The sequence below is a fragment of the Dermacentor albipictus genome, chromosome 4 (assembly GCF_038994185.2).
Source record: "Dermacentor albipictus isolate Rhodes 1998 colony chromosome 4, USDA_Dalb.pri_finalv2, whole genome shotgun sequence".
Taxonomy (NCBI): domain Eukaryota; kingdom Metazoa; phylum Arthropoda; class Arachnida; order Ixodida; family Ixodidae; genus Dermacentor; species Dermacentor albipictus.
This window is the reverse complement of record NC_091824.1, coordinates 19,972,327-19,994,921: the sequence shown is the minus strand read 5'-3', so window position 1 is coordinate 19,994,921 and position 22,595 is coordinate 19,972,327. Positions and strand designations below refer to the sequence as shown.

At 40.8% G+C, this 22,595-nt stretch overlaps 1 protein-coding gene across 1 annotated transcript; it reads left to right on the top strand.

Moving 5' to 3' along the window:
- Positions 1-55: 55 nt before the first annotated feature.
- On the top strand, positions 56-20,849 carry IFT54 (intraflagellar transport 54). The gene is made up of 15 exons (XM_065448128.2): positions 56-302; positions 391-459; positions 525-573; positions 735-847; positions 936-1,031; positions 1,115-1,474; positions 1,566-1,619; positions 4,873-4,990; positions 5,071-5,167; positions 8,807-8,902; positions 10,964-11,078; positions 13,019-13,067; positions 16,473-16,561; positions 18,756-18,961; positions 20,597-20,849. Exons 1-15 carry the CDS (start codon positions 168-170, stop codon positions 20,754-20,756), a joined length of 1,806 nt encoding a protein of 601 aa, XP_065304200.2. The 5' UTR covers positions 56-167; the 3' UTR covers positions 20,757-20,849.
- Positions 20,850-22,595: the final 1,746 nt, after the last annotated feature.

Here is a 22,595-nt window from a genome sequence, read left to right as displayed (position 1 = left end):
ACGAATCAGTGGGTACAGGCCTAGCCACATTCCGTTGCCATAGAGATGAATCCAAAACTGAAACTACGTTGCCGGATTCCGCGCGTTCCAGAGCCACCGAAGATGTGAGAACTTTATTCGCTGAGCCAGCCTTCCCGCGTGCTAAAGAAAACAAGATTATAAGCACGATGGACGAAGAAGTAAGCGCTAGAGTAATTAAGAAAACGCAAGACCTCTTGGGATCTGTGATAAAAAAGCCACCCCTGCAAGAAAAACTGCTCAAGAAACCGCCTTTTCGATTTCTGCATGACGTTATTCATAACGTAAGCATGCATGAACATACTTTCATATCGCCACGATGCGCACATGGGCAACGTTAGGTAAATTGTTGTTTGCTCACTTATACTGCAGGTCATCAAGGCAACCAATTTTTTAGATGGGTTGTACACCCAGGAAGAGCTTACGTCAGAAAATATTAAGGCAAGTTCGGAATTTCTTGTTTTCACATTGATGCGGTCTAAATAGTTCCCTTTCCACTGTTTCAGGACAAGGAAGGCAAAATAGCATTTTTACAGAAAGCTATTGATGCTGTGGGTAAGTTATGCGTGGCTTCTGGACATGCCAAATCAAATTTCTATATAAATTTATCAGGCAATATAAATATGGCTCTGAAATTAGTGTATACCTGCTTAATCCATTCGTGCTTCATTATGTTACTTAAGCTCTAGTTTGTCTGATGTTGAACTCTGTATTAGGCATAGTAACTGGGACGGCGTTGCCTGTGCGACCATCAAAAATAGTCGCTGGACACGAACCAGACAAAACCAATGAGTTTCTTCAAGCACTTGCGAAGTCAGCAGCCAAAAAGGTGACCACATGAGGCGCAATAAGCTAGCAATCAAGGTTTTCGTTTAATTTACATTGGTTATTTATTTTTACACGTAAACACATTTTAGGTGGACTCTAGTGAGGCTGTGAAGAAAGTGCTAGGCGGTGAAAAGCCTCCTGCACCAAGCAAACCTGAGAAGAAGGATACGAGCAAAAAGAAAGAGGTGAAAACACTCCTATTTCAATCAGACCAAAACTAAGCACTCATTTTAAGAAGAATTATACAGCACATCATTTTATTTTCCAGGCAGCAAAGGTTCCGAAAAAGTCAGACAGTGAACGAAAATCAAGAAAAACGGCAGGTGAAGCTGACACAAGTAAAGAAAAGAAGTCAACATCCTCGGTGCAAAAGGAAAAAGAAAAAAGCTCTTCTAGCAGCAGGCCATCTAAATCGGGCAAGGCAAGAAGCTCAGGGGAACACAGATCTAAATCTAGAGAGCCTGATACATGCAAGCTGGCAGAAGCTGTTCCAGAGGACAATGCTGTGCACCAGACCAGCAATGAAAGACCGAAAACTAGCTCAAGGAAAAAACCATCGAAGGAGGTGAAAGAGCCTACAGATGCTGCCCCGTTGGAATTGCCCAATGGAGTTTCTAAACTTGAACAGGTGTGATACTTCTATTAATTTCCAATGGACACACTCTATTTCAGTGTGAAATGAACATGTGGGAAAGCCTTTCTCCATGCGCATGTTTCAGGATCAAGTAGTCGCAAAGGTAGACAAGACGGACCTACTTCTACAAGCAGCCAATGTAAGCTGCTGCTGTTTAAAATTAATTGCTTCCTGTTATGAATTTATTTCACTTCCTGCATCTACCGACAGAACTATATAAACATTGTATATCTTGGTACTGCAATTGTATATCATAACTGGACAAACTGATCACTGATATAACAAAGCAAATCTAAAATGCTTTCTGCTGATGAGTGCGCAAACAATATGTACGCTTCTAATGAATATGAGATATAACAAAGGTATTTTTGTGTTTGATGTGACATCCTTATAACTAGGGTTCAGTGCTTTTGGTTTTCATTTCCCCAGAATTCAGCTTACTTGGTTTTTATTTACGCTATGAAATGTGTTTTTCTTTTTCAGTGAATATAATTTTCCAAATGAACATAATTTTTCGCATTAGTTGCAAGTTTTTTTTATAATTGAATATGTTTCACAAATTTTCTTCATTCTGAAACCTGCTGTATAACTGCAAATCCTGCTCTTCAACAGTGTAGCTTTAGCAGAATGACAGAATAATTTTTCAAGAAGCAGTCAAGGGCAATGCCAAATGCCATATGAAAATGTGACTATATGCAATTTGGTATTTGAGCACAAATAAAGTGATAAATTATTTGTGACATTATGCTGGTAAAGAGCACCGCCAAGTAATAATACAGAGAGATTCAAGGGGCACTTTATCCCCAAGTGGATGAATGCAAAAGCATTGAGACCACCACTGTGCATCATGCCACAATGCAAGGTCGTGGGCTTGATTCCCAACAAAGGCCCTCTGCTCAAGCGCCTTAATTAGTTTAACCTTAATTAACACCAAAGGTCAAGGGTTCAATTACTTTTTGGGCAATTGGTGGTGGTCATGCCAGCGCTGACAACTCATGAGCCATATGATTTATTTATTTGTTATTTTATTTTCAAATACTGCAGCCCTATTCAGGGCTATTGCTGGAGTAGAGTACAACAATGTGCAAGAAAGCAAAAAAAAGGCAGTTGAACATAATAGATAAAAAAAAGGAACAGCAATCTTATCACACTAGTGCATCTACAAAATTAGACTGCCAATTCACGAACAGAACCGGGTAACTCATTCCAACAGTCTGCAACTCTCGGAAAATAACTCTGTTTGAATGTGTTAGTGCATGCAAAGAAAGGCTTAAGTTGAGGGTGTGACACCATCTAGCTGGAAGAGCACTGGCATACGAGATGTAATCATCAGCGGATAGTCGACAACATGAGTGAATAATTTAATGTAATGGCTTTATGGAATCTGTATGTTGCCTTGTGCATAGAAGAGATAAAGTCAAGGAATTAATTGTGGATGAGGGTGGGAAATCACGATCGTATCGATGACAAATGAAACGAACAGCCTTCCTTTGCACCGATTCAACTTCGTTAATGTCGCAAACTTTATACGGGTTCCAGGCGCATGAAACATACTCTAATGCAGGATGAATGAGTGTTTTATACATTATGCATTAGTAATTTAGTGTGTTTTGTTGACTTAGATAATGTTTGTCTCAAATAACCTAATTTTCTTAGTGCTATAGATGTATGCGATGAATATGCTAAGACCATTGCATGTTGTGCGTGAATATAACTCCAAGGTATTTGTACACCTGTGCCCGGGGAGGTATTGTGTTATTGAAAACATACACATGCTGTGAAGGAAAATGGCTGTTTGTAAATGACACTACTACGGTTTTGTTAAAAGTTAATGCGCATCTGCCAGTCCATACACGAGGTGCAACATCTGTTGAAGGAATCCTGAAGTGAGGCGCGATCACTAGGAGAAAAAAAATTACCTGTTATAGCACGTAGTCGTCGGCATAAAGATAGATTTTTGACTTAATATTGACTTTTAACTTAATAATAATGCATTAAAAATATTGGAACTTAGATACAACTCTGCATTACCATCAGTGAACTTGTCCAGTTCATCCATGGCCACAGTGCAAAAGACTGCAAGAACCTAGGCCAAAGGCCTCTCCCCCTTCTACGTTTCTCAACTTTTTCACAGCAACAGGCAAAATGGACAAAAATTTTTAAAAAATTGTAATGATACATCTTGGGCGACAGGCTGACATGTGATGTCAGGCTCCTTGTATTGGAGTGCATACAGGCTTGCACGGACCTTATTGCTGTGTTACATTTCTGGCAAATTCACTTTCACTCACCCTTTTAGATTAAAACTGAGTTCTGGAAAAAAAAATCGGCAAAAATATTTTGTGTACATTTGTGTGGTTTAAAGTGAGAACACTGAACCCAAGTAACAACAAGGTTTGACTGTGTCAAGAAGCTTTGCACAGAAGTGACGTACTTGTATCCGATGCTGCCTATACAGGTGCTTCAGTCGACATGCAATGGCAGTGAACTTGCACAATGCCCATTCATAAAAAGAAGAAAAAAAAGAACAAAAAAAAAAGCTGGTTACCACTCATGGTCACTGGATATTTTCCTAATACAGTGAAAGCTCGTTAATTCGAACTTCAATAATTCGAATTTATGGATAATTCGAACTGTACGATTTGGTCCGGCCAAGCTCCACAGAAGTCTATGTATAAAAAAGTTCGTTAATTCGAACGCGAGAAGGTTCCCTCACGGATAATTCGAACTACGCTCGCCTGGCACATGGCCAGAGAAACGCGCCTACTGCCTGCACACAAGGCTGTATTGCCTCCGAAACGGAGAGAACGGCGAGAGAAGGCAAAATCGGAAAAAAATCTAACCGACGCGGGGTCAGCCAGAAGGCAGCGGCGGGTGCCGCCTCTCCATTCTACGCAACCTCCGAGACTTCTAGCCCGTTGCGAATCTCGGAGACTTTGCAAATCTTTTACAGCTGCTAATGTTGTCCGGAGATGGCCATCAAGCGCCAAAACACAGCGAATCAAGTACGTCACAGCTGCGCTTGCAATTAAGAACCAACGAATCAGGGCCTTTGCCACCTTCACATGTTCAGCGTCTTTGTCTCGGCAGTCTTCATCAGCTGTGCACCTCTGTTTTCAGCTTACGAGGTATCGGCCGTCGCGATTCATTGTGATGGTGTCAAGCCTCGGCTAACGTTCGTTTCGGTGGACATCGGTGGTGTGGCACAGTTGGACCCAGAGCTTCGACTTGATCACTTTCTGGCACACCAAATTTATGACATGCCCTACTGCTTCCAAATTGCAGTGTACTGTTGCTCTCCTTCACTTTCGTTAGTTCGAACTTTCGTTAATTCGAACTGAAGCGGCTTCCCCTTGCAGTTCGAATTAACGAGCTTTTACTGTACTTTACAGCACCACATTCAAGAAAATGAAGTTGAAGTCAAACGTCCACGCAGTACGAAACGGTCATCTCACAAGGAGCAAACTCCTGAAAGCAGTAGTGATGGACAACAGGATAAGCTACCTATGTGTAAGAGAAACTAAGAAGCACCGCTTGACGCCAGCTGACAGAAGTTTAACAACGCTATGGCATTTTTTTTTTTTCTCCAGCAAACAGCCATGAAGTGACATTAGAACCAGACAACTTATTGGCTCCTCCTGAGCCCGAGAACAACACTATGCAGGAAGGCGAGAGACCAATGTCTCGGTGAGCAATTTGTCACTTTGCTGTATAACATGTATAGTAAATTGTTATTTTCAAGTTGAGATGTGAATTTGAATGGAATTTGTGTAGTCTGCCGATTGTCATCAGTTTAGGTTTCTATTTTCGTGGTTGTTACAGTTGTTGTTGCTTGTTTGTTTACCTTGACTTATGCAATAATTATCAATTATCGGTTGTACTAGTCCAGCGCCTTTACAATGTACTCATCCTTATTTTATCTCTCTTCGTATCCTGCTGGCTGAAATTCCTGTCTTGCAGGAATTGCAAAGAATTCTGGCAATTCCTGACAAGAATTCCTCCTAGAAGCAGGCAGTCTTCTTCCCAGGCAGTTCTTTTTTCTATGTTCCCAACTTGTAATAACAATGTTCAAATGAAATGTACGTATAATTTCACTTGAATCAACTTCAAGGAACATTGACAGTTGAACATATGTCACCTGAAATCTCATTTGTCTAACAGGCATCCTTAAGCCAGAACCATCAAAACAGACCCAAATTGTGTAGAATAAGTTTACAGAACACAATTATAGCCGTCAATTTTCATTTTATGATTTCACTTCAAAAATTTGACATTTAGAAGTATCAGCTTTTGTAGCTACAAAAGTGAGAAGCTTCTCCTCGCACAAAGGTTATTTATTCTGTAGATAGCTGGCTGCAAGTGTAATAAAGAAGCTTCCACAAATGTTAATGACCAAATGTCAAGAAAGACTGGTTTAGTCTCGATGTCGTCACTTCTTAGAAAAGAAATTACCAATCATCTAGCACACGTTAAATTTGTACAAGCGAAGTTACTGGAATTCAATATTATGACCTCAGTTAAATTCAAGACAGAATGCTTTTTTCCTGAGACCTCTATCTGTAGCTATTCTGTGTGAATCAGACACAACCTTGTACTTGCAAATTTCTTAATCTTTCTGTCATATTTTCTGCCACCCTTGACTATGTTTCTCTTCCTCTTAAACTCATTATGTCACTTTAAGAAAGCAGCAGTTACACATTACGTTTTATTCATTTATTCATTCAAGATGAAATCAATGACATGCACATTCGTTATTAGGAAAATTCTATGCATTCAATGGTGTTTTGTCTCGGAACAAACACAATCAGTACATAAAACAATTGGAATTGTAGCAAATTAAGTTTCGAATGCCACTTTTGCACTATTAACAAAGTTTCAAAAGACATAGATGTGAACTCCGGCTAACTGCACCGACAACACAATCAGATAATTAGTTCCATTCCCTTGCTGTTCATTGAAAAACAAGATATATATATATATATATATATATATATTTAAAGCTGTCTTTGTGAAATAATTCAGTTACATGTCTGCTATGTTTATTTTATGCTATCCTAGACACGGTTTCATTTAGTGCATAAAGATTCTTGTTATAGAATAACAAGTTATTCATGATATGTAAAAAAAGGTTTAGCTTTTTCTTCTTCCTTTGGCATCATTGCATAACAGGTCGCGCATTACGTGATGTGGCCAGCTTCACTGCCTTCACATAATCTGGTCTTATTTATCTATAATTCATACAGCAGTATTGTTTTTCTGTTGAATATTATGCCTCTCATGACACTGCAAACTACAATCCATTGCTTCCTTTCCAGCTTTCCTTTTTCTAGCCCTAATGTTGTAACCAGCTAAGTTGATCAGTACTGGCAGAATACAGTTGAACGTCGACACCAAAATACATTTGTTATATCCCATATTGTTAAAGACATATATGTGTTACACGTAATATCAGTGTGAAACTTTTCATATTAACTTTGTTACATTAAATAATTTGCTATATCCATGTTTGTTATGTGGAAGGCTTGATTAACAACCTGGGAGTGTTAATGCAACTGTAATATGTTGCGTCAAATAAAGATGTATGCTTATTAGAAATTATTCCTTTACATTTGATAATAACTTTCATTGCTGCCACTTGTAGAATTGAACAAAAAACATTTTTTTAAAGGTCTAGAATGTCTAGCTAGCTAGAAAAGCCACAGTTTCGCCCGACAGGCGAAGCATTAATTGCGATAGCAAATTATTATACTGCAATGTGAAGTTAGGTTGGTTGTTTTATCAGCTGCGTAAAGTGCTGTAAACATTCGCTTACTATCTAAATTAACAAGCATGTTGTCACACATGCACAGGCAAACATGAACACATCTCACTCGATAGCTGCAGACACTCGCTGTCAGAATGCTGACAGGATGAAGAGCAGCAGCAGCGGCGAGCAAATTCTCCTCCGAGCCGCCTCTCATTTCACTGCAAACTAGGTGTGCGAGAACGCAGCGCACGTGAAACCTTGTGGTCAGTCTACCAGCTGAGCTAACCAGCAGGCTAGCAGATCACAGTGCAAGGGCGAAGTTCTCTTACCATACGGGTTTCCTTTGTAGCTTTATGCTACATTCGGGTGAATGACCATTTTCCCTTTCGTGACACTTCTTCCACCTTGCGGGATTCCACGGATGTCTCGGAGAAGTTTAGCAGTGTTTCAGAATCGCACATGCATCAGTGTCACAGTGTGAGACATTTGTGCCATACCAGCATGCAGGAACAGGCACTTCCGAACAGCAAGCACTTTAAGAAATTGTTAGAAATGACACATGTCTTGAACGGTTATTATCGTGCTAGGAGGCAACTAGACAGGCGTTCGCACATTATTGGTGCCATCCTAGCAGTCACTAAACAAAATCTATTTGTGTGCTGAAAAACTGTTACTGACAGCCTTGTATCTCCAGCAAAACTCGTCAACTATCACAGGGCACCCTACAATGGACCTACTCCTAAGCCCCACAATGACTACAATGACTTGACTTAGGTCTTGTGAAAGCTAAGCCGCATCGACCAATCATATCTCACAAATGCTATTATAACTAGGTAAGCAGTAAGTATCGTGAATATGAAGGCTACAGTATTCTAATTATGGCTCTAGTTGATATTTCGGTTAAGATCAAGAAGACAATGTGGAATTGAACTGGTAATGCAATGTACATGGCGGGCTATTAGAGTTAGAGAATAGGCACCAAGTAAAGGGAGGCAGAGGGAGATTGATGTGGTAGGAAGTTTTCATGCATAAGATGGAGCCAGCTGGCACAGCCAAACAAAAAATAAACGTTTGTTGGCACAAATGCACAGGCTACATTTGCCGCACAAAGTAGCTAGAGGAACTGCTTCACTGCATTGCACAGGCACTGGAAAGGCTAATGATCGTCTTGTGTTTTGTATTGAAAGAGCAGACGTACCAATTATGTGGATTATTTTTAAGGTTGCTGCAAGAATGTTGACATTGCATATTTTTGCTTATTATATAATAAAAGTTTCTTGCTTCTAACTTATGCATTACAAAAATTAGTTTTCTAGTTTATAAAGCTGCATTATATACTATGCTATGTGTTGTCTATGGCGACACAAATGTTTTTGTTAGACCCCTGCATAATAATAATTTTCCTGTAGTAATGAAGGAGCTCATAGTTTGAAGGCAGTCATTGTTCAAACACCCCATATATGAAGTAAGCCATGAAGAATCTACAAGATATGAGCAGTCGTCCAAACTCCATTTGAATTGAAGCGATTCACTAATTTTGGCAAAGTTCATTCAAACTTTTCCTTACTTTATCCTACTAGGTCCACATTGAGGTCGTCACGGCCTAGGAGTTCCAGACCAGCGGCACCTAGGATTCGAAAGAGGGAGAATTCAGCTGATACCACTCCTGCCGCCAGGTACGCACCACACTTTTTCTTGTGTCACTGAGCTTTTTTTTATTTATTTATCTCTTTGTGCTTTTTTTCTACCACAGCTATCACTGACACCTTTGCCAGGCAGAAGCACCCATCTTCTCACCACTAGCACCGACCCTGTACCTTTATCGTACTCTATTTTTCTTAAGTCTGTTTCCTCGTTGTGCTAATATACTTTCCTTGTTCTCACCATCACAGTTTAATTCACTTAAGTTGTTAAGGAGCCTTTAATAAGCAAGCACCTTTTGTTATAAAACGTGCATATTGACAGACCCGCTACAATATTTAAGCACACTATTGATGGCAAGCAGACTGTGGCACAGGAATTAACCTGCATGGTCAGAAATTGTTGCACATTGGCTTTTGCTTTTATTAAAAGAACTTGTGCACTAAACAGTCACGAGCTTAATTACTCATTTGCATCAAGATAGCACAAGTGTATGTGGAACATTTAAACAGGTGTTTAATTTTAGGTACCTATAGTATATATATTTATACACAATTACCTTGGTACCAATAAATGCACTGTGCATACTTTATATGGTGCACATTAGTTTGTCTATACACACATGTACGGATACTGACATATTTAATCTGCACATTACTATTATTTGTTTATTTGGCACACAAGATGTGATTTCCACACTAGTTTTCCATGCGTAACACCTTTCAGGCAATGTAGATAAATAAATAAGTAAATAAATGTCTCAGATCGACAGAGAAAAAAACACACACCACAGCACTTTGTTGTGTGTGTTCTTTCATCTGTCCGTCTTTGTTTCCCACACTGTTTTACCATTGGTGCAACTAAACAGATTAAAACGAACATGTTCACTACATTTATTAGTGTCACAAGCTAGGCGTTTGAGGAAGTTGACTGCTTCTTCTGAATGCCTGTACTTTGAGCTATGCACATCACAATGATTACATCATTATCACATTCCTCAGTGGCTAGTTAATGTGACATTCAACAAATGAGTATTACTTGATAACGTCACATAACATACTCAAAGTTGGTAATAGTGATATTGCTGAAGAAGCAGACCGAAACATTGTGAACTACCTGTGTGCATTGCCTTGCGTACCACTCTTTCAGCATGGCACTGTCATATATGCAAAATATGAATAAGACAGGCATCAGACTGGCATAGGGCGTAGAGTAACAAAAAAGTTAGAGTTCTGCTGTTAACAGCGCAAAATGTAGACAAGAGACGATACAAGAAGTTAACAAGTTAGCAGCAGGATGGAAAACCAACAAGCGCAAGCTGCTATTCTAGGTAAATAGAGTTGCACTTACAGTAACACTGACAGATTGCGAAGTGGCTCAACTAAAATAGCATGTTTTTGGGGTAGTTCCATTGCACAAGCAAATTCAGTAAAACGCACCTTCTTACGTGTTAACACAAAGCAGTACCTTCGGAGCTCCTATCTAAATCGATAAGAATGGAGAAATCATTTTGCTTGGCATTAACTGAACTGATTTGGACAAAGCTAATTGCATTTAAAAGCAAGAACTAGGCACTAGCAACTGTTGCAGGAAGCACATTCTTTACTCAAGCCTTTATCTTTTTTTAAACCAATATTAACGTAAAAGAAATAAAGCATCAAGTTTACAAGTTTGTAATTCCTATAATGCAACAGAGTGGACTGCATAAATCAGTATGTCCAAAGTTCTCTGAATTATTTCACTATGGTTCTAGGTACAGGACTTTTGCAAAACTTGTATAAGTATGCTATGGCTTCATATAAGCTGTGAACAGACATACCTTATTTGTTTACTTGAGATGCTCAAATAGCAATAGTTTAGGTAATTGAAATACCTGTTTTTAGTGCTCATTCAAAAATTTTCAAACTCAAATTTGGTGTAAAAAATTTAAGTAAAAAAAATTGGAGTTGAAATTTATGTAAAATTTGCCAATTTGTTGTTAATTGTGGCAGGAAGCCAAGGCTTGTCAAAAACAGCTTTGCTGCAGCAATGTGCATGCATGTGGCTTTGGTCTATATTTTTACACTCACGTAATAAAAGATATGTTTCTATTACAGGGCTCCAACTGCTAAGCCAGTTGAAAATGTGATTCTGGACACAAGTGATGACAAAAATGAAGATGACAAAGATGAGGAATTTGTGATTACCGAGGTCACAACGCAACCTGTCCTTGTAAGCAAAATGTTTTTTGGAACAAATGGTATATGCCCTTGTCCTGTTTCATCTTTGGCTGGCTTGAAGCCAAGAGTGCGAAAGAAACTCAAGTATAGTAAAACCTGTTATAACAAGACTGAATCTTATAAGTTTGAATCTGCTACATTTGTAGTTCGTCATAAGCATACCTTTATTACATATAGCTACATAGATACATTGATAGCTCATAGATAGCAATGAAAACATTTTTTAGATTTACTTGGTTATATGACAAATCAGTCCTACAGAAGCCCGTGATGTGGAGGAAGGTTTATGAAAAGGAAGTTATAAAAAAAAACATACCTGAGAAACCTGTATGTTGTTGTTCTTTTGTAGATTTATGTTACAGTTGGATGGAAGAAAAATTTTCTCCTTTACTTGGTTATATTCAATAATTAATTATATCCCTGTTCGTTTTATTGACCTTCAATTGCATTAGCTTCCAGCTTGCTTAAGGTACACTAAAAAGGAATATTAATAAAAGTAGAATGAAACTATATTAGGAAGAAGCTTTAGCTTGGGGGCTCCTATCTAAATACATGGAAAATGAGAAATCGATTTCCCTAAAGAAACTGAATCAAATTTGAGGAGGTTTATTGCATTTGAAAGAAAAAGTTCAATCTAGTGGCTGTTAGAAGCGAATTTTATTTAAGTCTTTGATTTGTCACTAAACATTGTTGAAATCGTCAATTTTCAGAAAACAAAACTATCATGCTTACAACACGGCAATGAAAAGTGATATAAGAATTCAGTAAACTGCATCTAATTGTATGTCTGAGGCAAAAAAAAAAGATATGTGTTTTACATGGTTCCAAACACACCAAGGATATGTGAGCAAGATTTTTGCTAAACCACGTAAGATATGAATTATATCAAATTTGTCCACTTTGTATGTTTTAGTGGCTGCCATTTACAGAACTGTAACATCTGTTCTGAGTGCAGAGTTATAAATTTTTAAACTTTGTGCTTCTATGTTTTTCAAGCTCACCGACATTTGGCAATTTCTGTACAAAAATTTTGGTCCTCAATGTAAATTCCTCTTCCAACAGTCACTACAATTTCACTTTCTTTTCGAATGCAAGAGAAAAAAGTTTAATCGAAATCGGTCCAGGGGTTATTTCAGAAAAGCATTCTGCATTTTACATGTATTTTAACAGGCTGAATTGGTGTTGGGCCCCAGCTAATGCTTCCACTTAAGTTGTATCAGTAAATTAGCTTTCCTCAAAAGGAAATGGTCATTATTTCGACTCTGAAACAAGGCTTGGTAAGTCAAGTCCAGGAAAGACAGAAAATGGAACACAGCGAGCAATGTTGCTGACAGTTGCTGCACCAGCTTTCCACGACAGTGTGAATTTCGACAGTACTTACTTGGGCTTACTTACATGCTTATCATTAAAGGATGACTTCATTGGATTTCTAAGTAAACCAAGGGAATGAACCTATAGCAAGCTATAAGAAATTTTCCAGCTCTAACAAAATGGTCGAAGTGTGAGATAATACTCTCCGATTTGTCACATCACTCTGATGTGCTGGCACTAAGGTTTTGATACAAAATATAAAATAGAACAATGTCTGTCATTCATTTTCTTCAGTGTATCTATGTTCAGTACTATGGATTATCAACCAAAGGGCAATCAAACTTTGTTATAACGTAGTCATATTCTTATGCAAAAAAATCTTCATTATATTTTATATACTTGTGATAAGCATGTATTCATTACATGCCAATCAATTAAAAAAATTTTAGACTTACTTTATATTGTATAGTTTGTTATATGTATATTTCTATGTTTTACATGCTTGTTATATTGAGGCGCGACTGTGTTAGGGTCATGCTTCTGTCGTTTGCTGAAGCCTAATCCAAGATCAGTTGGGACAGAGTAGAGAGTGAACATATTGCAATGGCTGCACTTATGCAGGCTAATCTGAACACTCCAGAGACAGAACAGCTTCCAGAATCCGAGCAAGGTAAGTCCACCAATTCACATTAGTTTTGGCAAAGCTGCAAGGCTGGTACTTGGCGAACTTTCTTATTAATGCTTGGTGGTTAATAGAAATGACACAAATCCCAGCATTAAACCTCTGAGATATTTAGCTCACTACAAGAACCGCCTAATAAAAGAGATCATGCCCAGAAGCCGTGCTGATATTTAACGTCCCAGATATCCGTGCAATTTCAGGCAAGATGCAATGGTGCTGTTTCCTCCAGTTTTGGTCTCTGAAATGCCTATTTCCGAGATTTGGTTTTCCAATTATCATTCCTCAGGCTATTGTCAACAAAATACTCGCAGCTGTCACAGTCAGCACAACCTACATGTTTATACTGAAGTAAGGCAACACAGAATAGGTGTCAAAGCATGTTGTCAAGCAGAGTAGGTATATCTTGGTGCCAGGGCTAGTTGGTTGATCTTCAGAACTATACTGAAACAGTGCGACTGTTTCGCTGTGCCCCTCATTGTTTTCAAAAAGAATGTGAAGGTGTTACAAGCATAATCTGTGGATGTCTTAGTCCCCTTGATGTGAACTTCAACATCAAGGGGATAGGAGTATCCGCTTTCTCAGTGTAGAAATTGTGTTGTCGGATAATCATGTCTGCCTGTATTACCAACCCAGAGCTAATAAGCCTCTTTTTTTATACAGTTCTGCTCATTCCAAGCTTATTAAAAGGGGCATAGCGAAAATGTGTTTGAGTAATGCACTTAAGAAGTCCTGCCCTCATTTAATGTCTTCCAGTTTTCAACAGTTAATGCATTTGAATGAGGCTGCACTACGAGTGCTCAGAGTAATGCAGTCAGGAGAGGCTGGTTTATTGACATCAGCTAGCGTAGAATCGATTAAAAAGAAAATGTTCGGCATAATTCCATACATCCGCCGCGTATGGCATAACCTGAAGAAGATAGGATTGCGGGGAGAGGTTGACACAGTATTCTTGTCTCCAAACAAGCTTATCAGCTTATGTTCAAAAACAGGACCATATGGTACAATAAAGGATATATGCAAAAAGAAACACGGAAAGAAGTACGTCAACTGTAGGACCTGTGTTATCTGCATAGTCCTGTTGCTCTGTGGAAAGAGTTATACTGGGCAAACTGGCAGATGCATTAATGAGAGCCTTACGGTGCACTACAATAAGGTTAGCAAGCTTTCCCCGGATGGCTTTCTCGCAATTCGTTGTCGTAAGTGGAAATGTGTTTCCCGCTTCAAGGGTAGAGTTGTTATCTGGAGAGGCAAATGCGAATTAACTCGTCTTATCATTGAAAGTGCTCACATTGAAGAGTTTGACGAAAGCTGTGTGAACAAATCGTCCATGTGACTATCAAAGAAGGAATGCGTTAAGCATAATATATTTTGTTTGGTCTGCAATTGTGTTATACTATCATGTACCTCTGTTAGCTTGTCAGTTGATCCTTACTGTGAAAAAGTGAGGGTATAAAGTGGAACCGATCCCGGAAACAAAATTGTTGTTGGAAGTTAGCGCCTTTGTGTGTCTCTGCTCATCTTCTACATCCTTGTGTTATTTGTACTACAAGGAAAATCTGCAAAATTATTGCACCAACAAGCCCAAATAGGGTAGAACCCCATTCATACATTCTGGAAAAAAAAACGGTCCAGCCGAGAAAACGTACAATCCGAAGTAACTAAAAAAAATTTGACAGACTCAACTTTTGTTGCCATCTACGTAATGCAAGGCGTCGCGCGGATCATTGCGGCAAGAGGCGCCAACACGCGTGCAGCTGGCGGCGCTCCGGCGGCCCGAGACGCGTTTTGTTGTTCTCCCATCGCGTTGTGGTCAAGAGGGCGACACCGGAGGCCGCCGAAGCGAAACATGATGCACACATCGCACCGCCTACAGCAGGGAACAGCGGCGTGTTTGGATTATCGCCTACTAAATGCATGCAGTACGCTACCAATGGCACCACGTGCTGTATAACAGATATGTGAACATGCTTATCGCAGTAGGTTTGGTGGCAATAGCTGTGAATGCGGCGGGCGACGACCTGGGTGGAAATTTGCTGGTACCGGAATAAAAAACTGTGCATGTCGTCGTTTTCACGCGAGACGAGCAGCTATATGCCATTGTCGATCGCGCCTTTTCTCATTCACATGGGATCTAGCGGCCGGAAAACTTATACAATCGCAGTTTGCAGCAGAGAACAACGGCGCGCTTCGGTTATCGCTTCTTAAAAGCGTGCGCTACGCTTCCGGCTGCACCAGCTGTGAAACAGATAGGCGAAGATGCTTATTGTAATAGGATTGGTGGTGATAGCCGTGAATGCCACGTGCAATGACCCCGGAGAGGGTTTGCTGGTACCGAAATGAGAAATTGACTTCGCACCGACGTTTTCACGTGAGATGGGCGAGTGAGTATTGCAGTGAAGCTGCCGCGGCAGGCAACCGTATACTGTTTGCGATCGCGCACGCCTCGCCATTTTGTTTTCATAGGACGTAGCGGCCAGAAAACGCATCATACGATTGAAGTTTGGCGATGTAGTGAACATTGGTGCCAAAAATAGTGTTTTCGGGAAACGTATGAACTGGTAAAAAATTAGCGTGACTCCTTTGAGTAATCTCTTGTGTTCTCGATTGTGGTCGTAACGGGAACGTATCAACGAGTTTCTACTGTATTTACACTGATACAAGGAAACACAAAGACACAAATACCACCGAACAAGTGCCGTACTGTGGTATTTCGCTTTCTATCCTTGTAACAGTCGCACTGTCCGAGTATAGTCAAGCAGAGGTATCCGGTGCCCAAGCAGGATCTTGGTTTAAAGTAACTAATGATTCAGTCTAAGTTATTTAAATTACATAGTAGCGTAAAAACACAGCGAACCTTGCTGCATTTGTTCCTGTTCCAATATATTTCCCCTACTGAATGCAACTTGCAAAGTTGCTCCGTACAATACTGCGCGACCTTAAGTCAAATATAGCATTAGCAACTTAAAGATAATGTTTGGTTTAGACGTTTGCCATGCTGTGAAAACAATTCGATGGCATGTCGCTTCAAGAAGTTCCAATCGCACCAAGACACCGCATTTCCCACTATTGCCAGAAATGCCTTAGATGCCCCAGTAGAGACGAAACTCTTTATAAAGCATTTGTATTTGACATGAAAATACCTTCATTATATTCAATATTCATTATTAGCATATATTTGTTACACACTAAAAATGACGAAAAAAATGTTATATTTGTTATATCCGATAATTCGATGTGTTCATTGTATTGAGGTTTTACTGATGGAATGGCCTTTGTATTTTGGCAACCACCTATTCCCGAACTAGATGTCAACTAGCCTACTTGTCAGCATTAAATGATAGTAATGCTCTCGGAGGCCACTGTGACAGACAGCATGCTCTCTATTGCTTTCAGGAAGCCTCGTAAAGCAAATTCTCGAAGCAAAGAAAGAGTTGGAGCAAGGAAGCCAGCGGCCGTCTACAGGCTTTCCAACAGCGGAATCTGTAAGTGCACACCTTTAAAGGGACACTACTGGCAAATACTAAGCCATGCTGGAGAGATAGATTGGTGCCTTAAGGTGTCCACCAAGGCCTTAGTATTGTCAAGAACAGAGCGCTCATCTGCAAGAAAAAGCTAGACCAGACCTCGGCTCCACTAACTGCAACATTAGAGAGTTTAGTTTAGGGGACGCAAGCGGCTTGCGTACGCAAGAACTAGGAGCGATGGTACTGCGCATGCGCAGACCGCTACGTCTACTTGTGTCCTTGGGTTATTTGGCCGGCCGAAAACATTGCTGCCCCTAAGTGGTCACGTTACCCACGTGACTCTCGCGGTGTAGAACTTACGAGTAGCTAGCAGTTAGATAATCTACCAAATCTTTCGCCAAGTGTCGACAGATGTCGTTTTTATATATATTAGAGAGGTTTAGCGTGTCCGGTATTCGGATAAATGCAGTTGGGGCGTTGGGGCGGAGCCATAAACGGGAGTGGCCTGCATGGTGCATCCACCTGGTGGTGCAAAGCTCAAACGGACAAAAGAATATTGCTGTAACCAAGTCTGTTCTACTTCGCTGCTGGTGTAAATTTTCGGCACAGGCGTAATTGCGTTGCTGCTAAAAATTTATACCCGCAGCAAAGTAATATACACTTGGTCACTGCAATATTAGCTGTTTTTGTCTGTTTGAGCTTTGCACCACCAGGTGGCTGCACCATGCAGGCCGCTCCCGTTCATGGCTCTGCCTCAACGCCCCAGCATGCATTTATTCGAATACCGGACACTGTAAACCTCTCTATTAACTGCTTTTAATAAGAATAGTTTTACGTGCTTTACTTCTATGCTTGATTTCATGTTTTTAAACATGGTAACGCAGGAAAGATCAGACGTTGATGGCGCTGCGAGCGCACGCGACCTCACTGCGGCTTGCGTTTGGGGCCGCTAACCTGCAACATGCTTCTGCTTGCGTATACAAACGCAAACGCGCCCAAGCGCTAGGGGCCCCAATGCCTTGCATCCCTTAAACTAAAACTCTCTATTAACTGTTGATGTTGCACAGAGGTTGCAATAATTTATTTGTGCCTAAATTTATTATAGAATAATTAAAGCTTTCCTAGGCTTGTTCCCATGACACTTTTACTTACCCAGAAAAGTGATACTGTCATAAGTGAGCCTTAAGTGGGGTTTCTGAACAAACTTTTTCTCATACTTTTAAATGTTGCCTTTCTGCAAAACTTTCTATTCGGTTCTTGAATATGACAGTCAGGCTCCCAGGTTTCGAAAACTTTACCTTTACCAAAATGGCGTCAATAAAAGAAAATTACTTTGAAATTCATGTCACATTGGCATATCTGCTCTAAAGATTTGCCACGAAGTTCTAGAATGGCAAAGTTGTCCTTCATTCTCTCCACTAATTACCCACTGTTTTCCATCAAATGTATGAAAATAGTGTTTGTAAATAATACTTTAACACTTTAAACTTATTTGGTATTATCAGCATCCTTTTGACTGCACTGTTCGAAATAAATTCAATACCCGCCTCCTTCGCCTGTGAAGATTTCTTTGTACCACAGAGTGGTGACCTTGTAGTAGTTGCAGAGGATATAGCAGCTGTGCAGGTTACAGTGAGTAGGTGGCTGAGAAGCATTACAGCATGCCAGCGACAGCTGCTCTGAATTGTCAGAAGTCGAAAGACTGAGTGGCCTGCTCTACAGGGGAGGCATTCTGCAAGAGTCCACCTCGTCTGCTGTTGAAGTTCTGATTGGCTGGTAAGGGGTGCGCGTCTGCAGCAACCAGGCATCACAGCCAATCAGCACCTCAGAAGCAGATGAAATGGACATGTCCACTAGGTGGACTCTGACAGAATGCCTCCCCAGATCAATAGGCAGAGCTTGGAACAGCCACCATCAGACTTAACCTGAACAATAAAAATGCATCTGTGACGGCTTGACTTCAGTTAACAAACACAGGGTGTAAAGAGAAACATCAAGCAGTTAGGGAAGAAGGTGTGTTCTGGTTAAATATGATAGTGAGTGAACATGAGCGTTTATGTCTAATCCCTTTAGAAATTACCCCTGCCATTTCGTTCAAGACAGCATTAATTGGAGATTGCTGGCAGAGGCCTTCGTCCTGTAATAGACAATAACAGACTTATGATGACGATGACTTTCCAAATCGGCAACATCAAGTGATGTTTCGTCACAGGTTATGCCTGGCATTGTTTCCAAAGCGCAAGGGCAGGACAAGATGGACATGCTCCGACAGCACATCCAAGCAGTCAGCCGTGGAGCGCTGCCACTGGGAAAGCTCCTGGACTTACTTTCTGAGGACCTGGACTCCATGAACATGGAGTTGAGTTCGTGGAAGGAGGAGCATGCCAAGAATCTACAGGCTTACAGCTCTGAGCAAAGGTAGCACAGAAATTAAGGCATCAATAGTTTGATTGGACTCATGGCGCCAAACAAAAAATCAGTGCAAGAACCATGGAGAGAAAGAAAGGCACAGCACAATAATGGTGTTTGACACCACGTAGGGCTGAAAACAGCAATCACTCACCTGTCTCGCTAAAACAGAATGCATCGCATTGATGGGTTAAAAAACAAGAAAGTTGCATAAGTGAGATTGTGCAAGTGAAATAGCACACCGGACACATGTGCAGAATCACATGCAACCATTCCTGAATAAAATTACTATTCCTTGTTGGGAGAAGCAAACGTCACCTCCATTATTGATGTCAACAATTTCAAGATTGAGTTGACCGAGTTCCGGTGAACCCAAGATCTTTAGTGTGAAGCCTATCCTTCCGTGCCTTTTCATAAACTCTTGCTTCAGTGTTCATGAGTGATACCATACAGTGAGGTTCTTGCTTGCGTCATTCCTAGTGGCAACACGATGAGCAACTTCAATGTCCATATCAGTGACAGAAAATTCAATTTTGGTTCACATAGTCTTAATAATTGCACCACAATCCTCGCCTTGTGTGCAGGAAATGTCCCTCTGTTCAGCATTATTTATTCTAGAGTACTGCTCCATATCAGTCATTTTTCTGTTGAATGCTTCGTTCTGTGTTTTAAAAACTTTGTTGATACTCCAGAGACCTCAATTTTCCACTGTTACTTCTATTCACTTCACATTATTATACTATGCTGTTCCTTAACTACTTTACTCTTCTTTGTAATGTTATTACCTTGAGAATACTAAATGAAATGAAGGAAAGATGCAGTCGCGCATGTTTTGAGAACCACTTGTCTGCAGTAGTACACTTCAATGATTCCTGCTTTGTGTTACGTTTTCTCTTTTCTGGTTCTCCATACCTCACCAAAGTATTCTGCCTTTGCAAACTACGCTTCGTAATGAGCTATTCATAGGGCTTCAAAATGCCCAAGTTAGAAGTGGCTACTATCCGTCGGTCAAGCTGGTGCAGGACAAAGACGGTCTGCACCACGTAGCACATCCAGGCAGGAGCACACGAGTGCACACTCTAGCCCTGTCGTGCACAAAGCAAATGCCGCACTTGCGTGTAGGTGCGATCTGCTACGTCCCGTGGATATCATGGCCGCCACACAGTGCCGTGACGAGTCCACTGGCTAAGCACAACTGCGTTTGGGCGCATCATAGGCAGCAAAATCGGAAATAGTGGCGTCTGCGTGAACATCCAAAATCAAATTTGAACTGCGCGCCATGGTGACGTTCAGTAGGCGGAGCGTTGTGGGCACACCCTGTTCCGCTGTAGCCTTTGCAGTGGAAATCATTGAAGAATAAGAATCATGGCAAATGGTATGCTTGAAAACCGATAATTCCGCTTATGCTGAATGCGTTGAAGTATCCATGTTCCTTGCACACATTAGGCTTCCTAGTCCCAGTGTGTAATTGTGGTTACTCCTGGCAGTCATATACAAGGGCACACGGTGCAATTAGTCACCATTTGACTTTATTGTCAGCTGAGCAGTGCGTCGTTTTTTCTTTTAAGGACAAAGTTGATTTTGAAATTGTCTGCCAGTGGACTGAGCAAAGCTGGTCATGTGTTGATCTTTTTCTATTACAAGTGCAACGGACTCAATCCTGGAGCCTCTGAGACAGAACTTGGAAGAACTGGACCAGCGCATCAGTGATGAACTGGAAGAAATCTCGGCAACAAGAGCAGTCATCTTCAGCAATGCTGAACGGTTGGAGAAGATGCTGGCCGCTGCAAACCTTGGTCGCTAAACCTTTTAAATATTTGACTTTTTGGTGAGGCTTAGCCTTGCAGGTGTTATTTCCTGAGTGAGAATGAGATAAATGCATTAATTCACGTGTTCATTCAGTTCGTCATGCTGCAACAACACAGATCCATTTCTAACCATTTGCCTGTTCCCAAGATAATCCAGACCTTGCCAAATAAAGTAAGTGCAAGGTGCAGCTTCGGTGCCCACGCCTCTGTGGGCAGCATCCTAATACAGGGTGCACATACTGGGAATGTCCCTGCATCCTCTCCTCAACCCGCATTACCTTCAAGGTTTCAAACAAAGCTGCCAAACCCACAGAATCGTTTCTGATGTGACAGCAGTGCTCTTGCACCTTTGGCTATGCTGAGTACATCAGATCCAATGCTCGCCTTGTCACCTGTATACCACTGCTGGCAAATAGCTGTATAAAAACCATCGTTTTTTCAAGTTTAAAATGCCCCTGGTGTTTTGACGGCAAGTGGTGAAGGCAAGAGTTTTGAAGCGGAAGCAAAGGAGATCAAAACTTTAGCCACACAGTTGCAACTGAAAATATAAGCAGTGCAGCAATAGAAAAATATGGAAGGTGCCTATGCTCAGTGTTCGCATCTATCTTGTACGTTTGTTTTCCATTCTTTCTTTGGCACATTTACATATTGTGCTGTGGACAATAAAATTTGCAGGGTGTCTTCCAAGTTAACTTTTCTAAATTCTCTGCGCTTTCCAGGTTTTCCCTGAGTGCCTTTGCAAAATTTCCTGAGTACGCAGAACCTTGTTTTATGTCAAGATGGGCCTTCACCATGTAGCCCGACTATCACTCTGTAGCAAGCATATTAAAAAATAAAAAAAGTGACTTAATCCAGCTTGAATAGTAAGGAGGAGCATTTATTCTACTCCATAAGAAAACAGAAGGGAGGGGTTAGTAAAATTCACAGCGAATAAAATATCTAAAAAAGAATGGTAAAACTCATTGCAAATCCAGTCGAATATTCTCAAATACGAATAAAAAGGAGATGCATACAGAAGCAAATATTTTCACATATGAGCTATTTTCATCGAGTGGTAGCAAGCTCATTGGTATGAGGCCCGAACTTTTTCAGACGTGAGATTCTCTCGCAACAGCTGGTGAGTCAACCTTAGCTGCCATACTCTCAGCCCGCGCACAATGCCTCAGTGTTGCGTTTCACTGCTTTAAAGAGTTTATGTTGGTTTGGATGAAGGACACCTGCATCTTGGCATCAGCCATCACTTTGTTTTTTGAGCTCAAGCTCCTTCAAAGAAGCGATGGCATGATTCTTTCCCGTTCATTCCTCAATGCGTACGTCCTTTGAGTTCTCGTCCTCCTTCCGCCGCGCGTTCGCCCCACAGACCATTTGAAGCATCCGCATAGTCAGTTGTACAGTCAACGTCCGATTTTTCGGACTCCCATGAATGCATGTCTTTTATTGTTCTTAAGGGTTCAAATTGCCACAGGCACATCCGAAAAAGCTCTGAAGGCCTGCCAGTACACTTATTAGGCATATCGATGATCATACAGTGATAGGAGGTGGCAGGTACACTCGTGTATAATTAAGGAATACATACTGTCTCGTGACAATCGACTCTTCCCACGCTTGTTATGCTTCACCGCAATACTTTCGTGTATGCTTCACAGCGTAACAATTCTGTATTAAGGCGAAGCTGACATTTAGAGACCGGCATTATGCAATGCACCATACTTTCCGAGCTTTGAAGCCAATCGCGAGAACCACAAAGGCGGGAGTTCGTGCAATTGCTGACAGTGGCGAATTCTTTCAATAAAAGACACGAAACCTAACGGCACGAAGCTTAATAGCGAACGTCG

Bases quoted from the DNA above. Each gene is read 5' to 3' on its own strand.
- IFT54 (XM_065448128.2), top strand. From the start codon at position 168: ATGGACGAAGAAGTAAGCGCTAGAGTAATTAAGAAAACGCAAGACCTC. The intron at 303-390 runs GTAAGCATGCAT...CTTATACTGCAG, and splicing joins TGCATGACGTTATTCATAAC to GTCATCAAGGCAACCAATTT. The intron at 5,168-8,806 runs GTGAGCAATTTG...TTATCCTACTAG, and splicing joins GGCGAGAGACCAATGTCTCG to GTCCACATTGAGGTCGTCAC.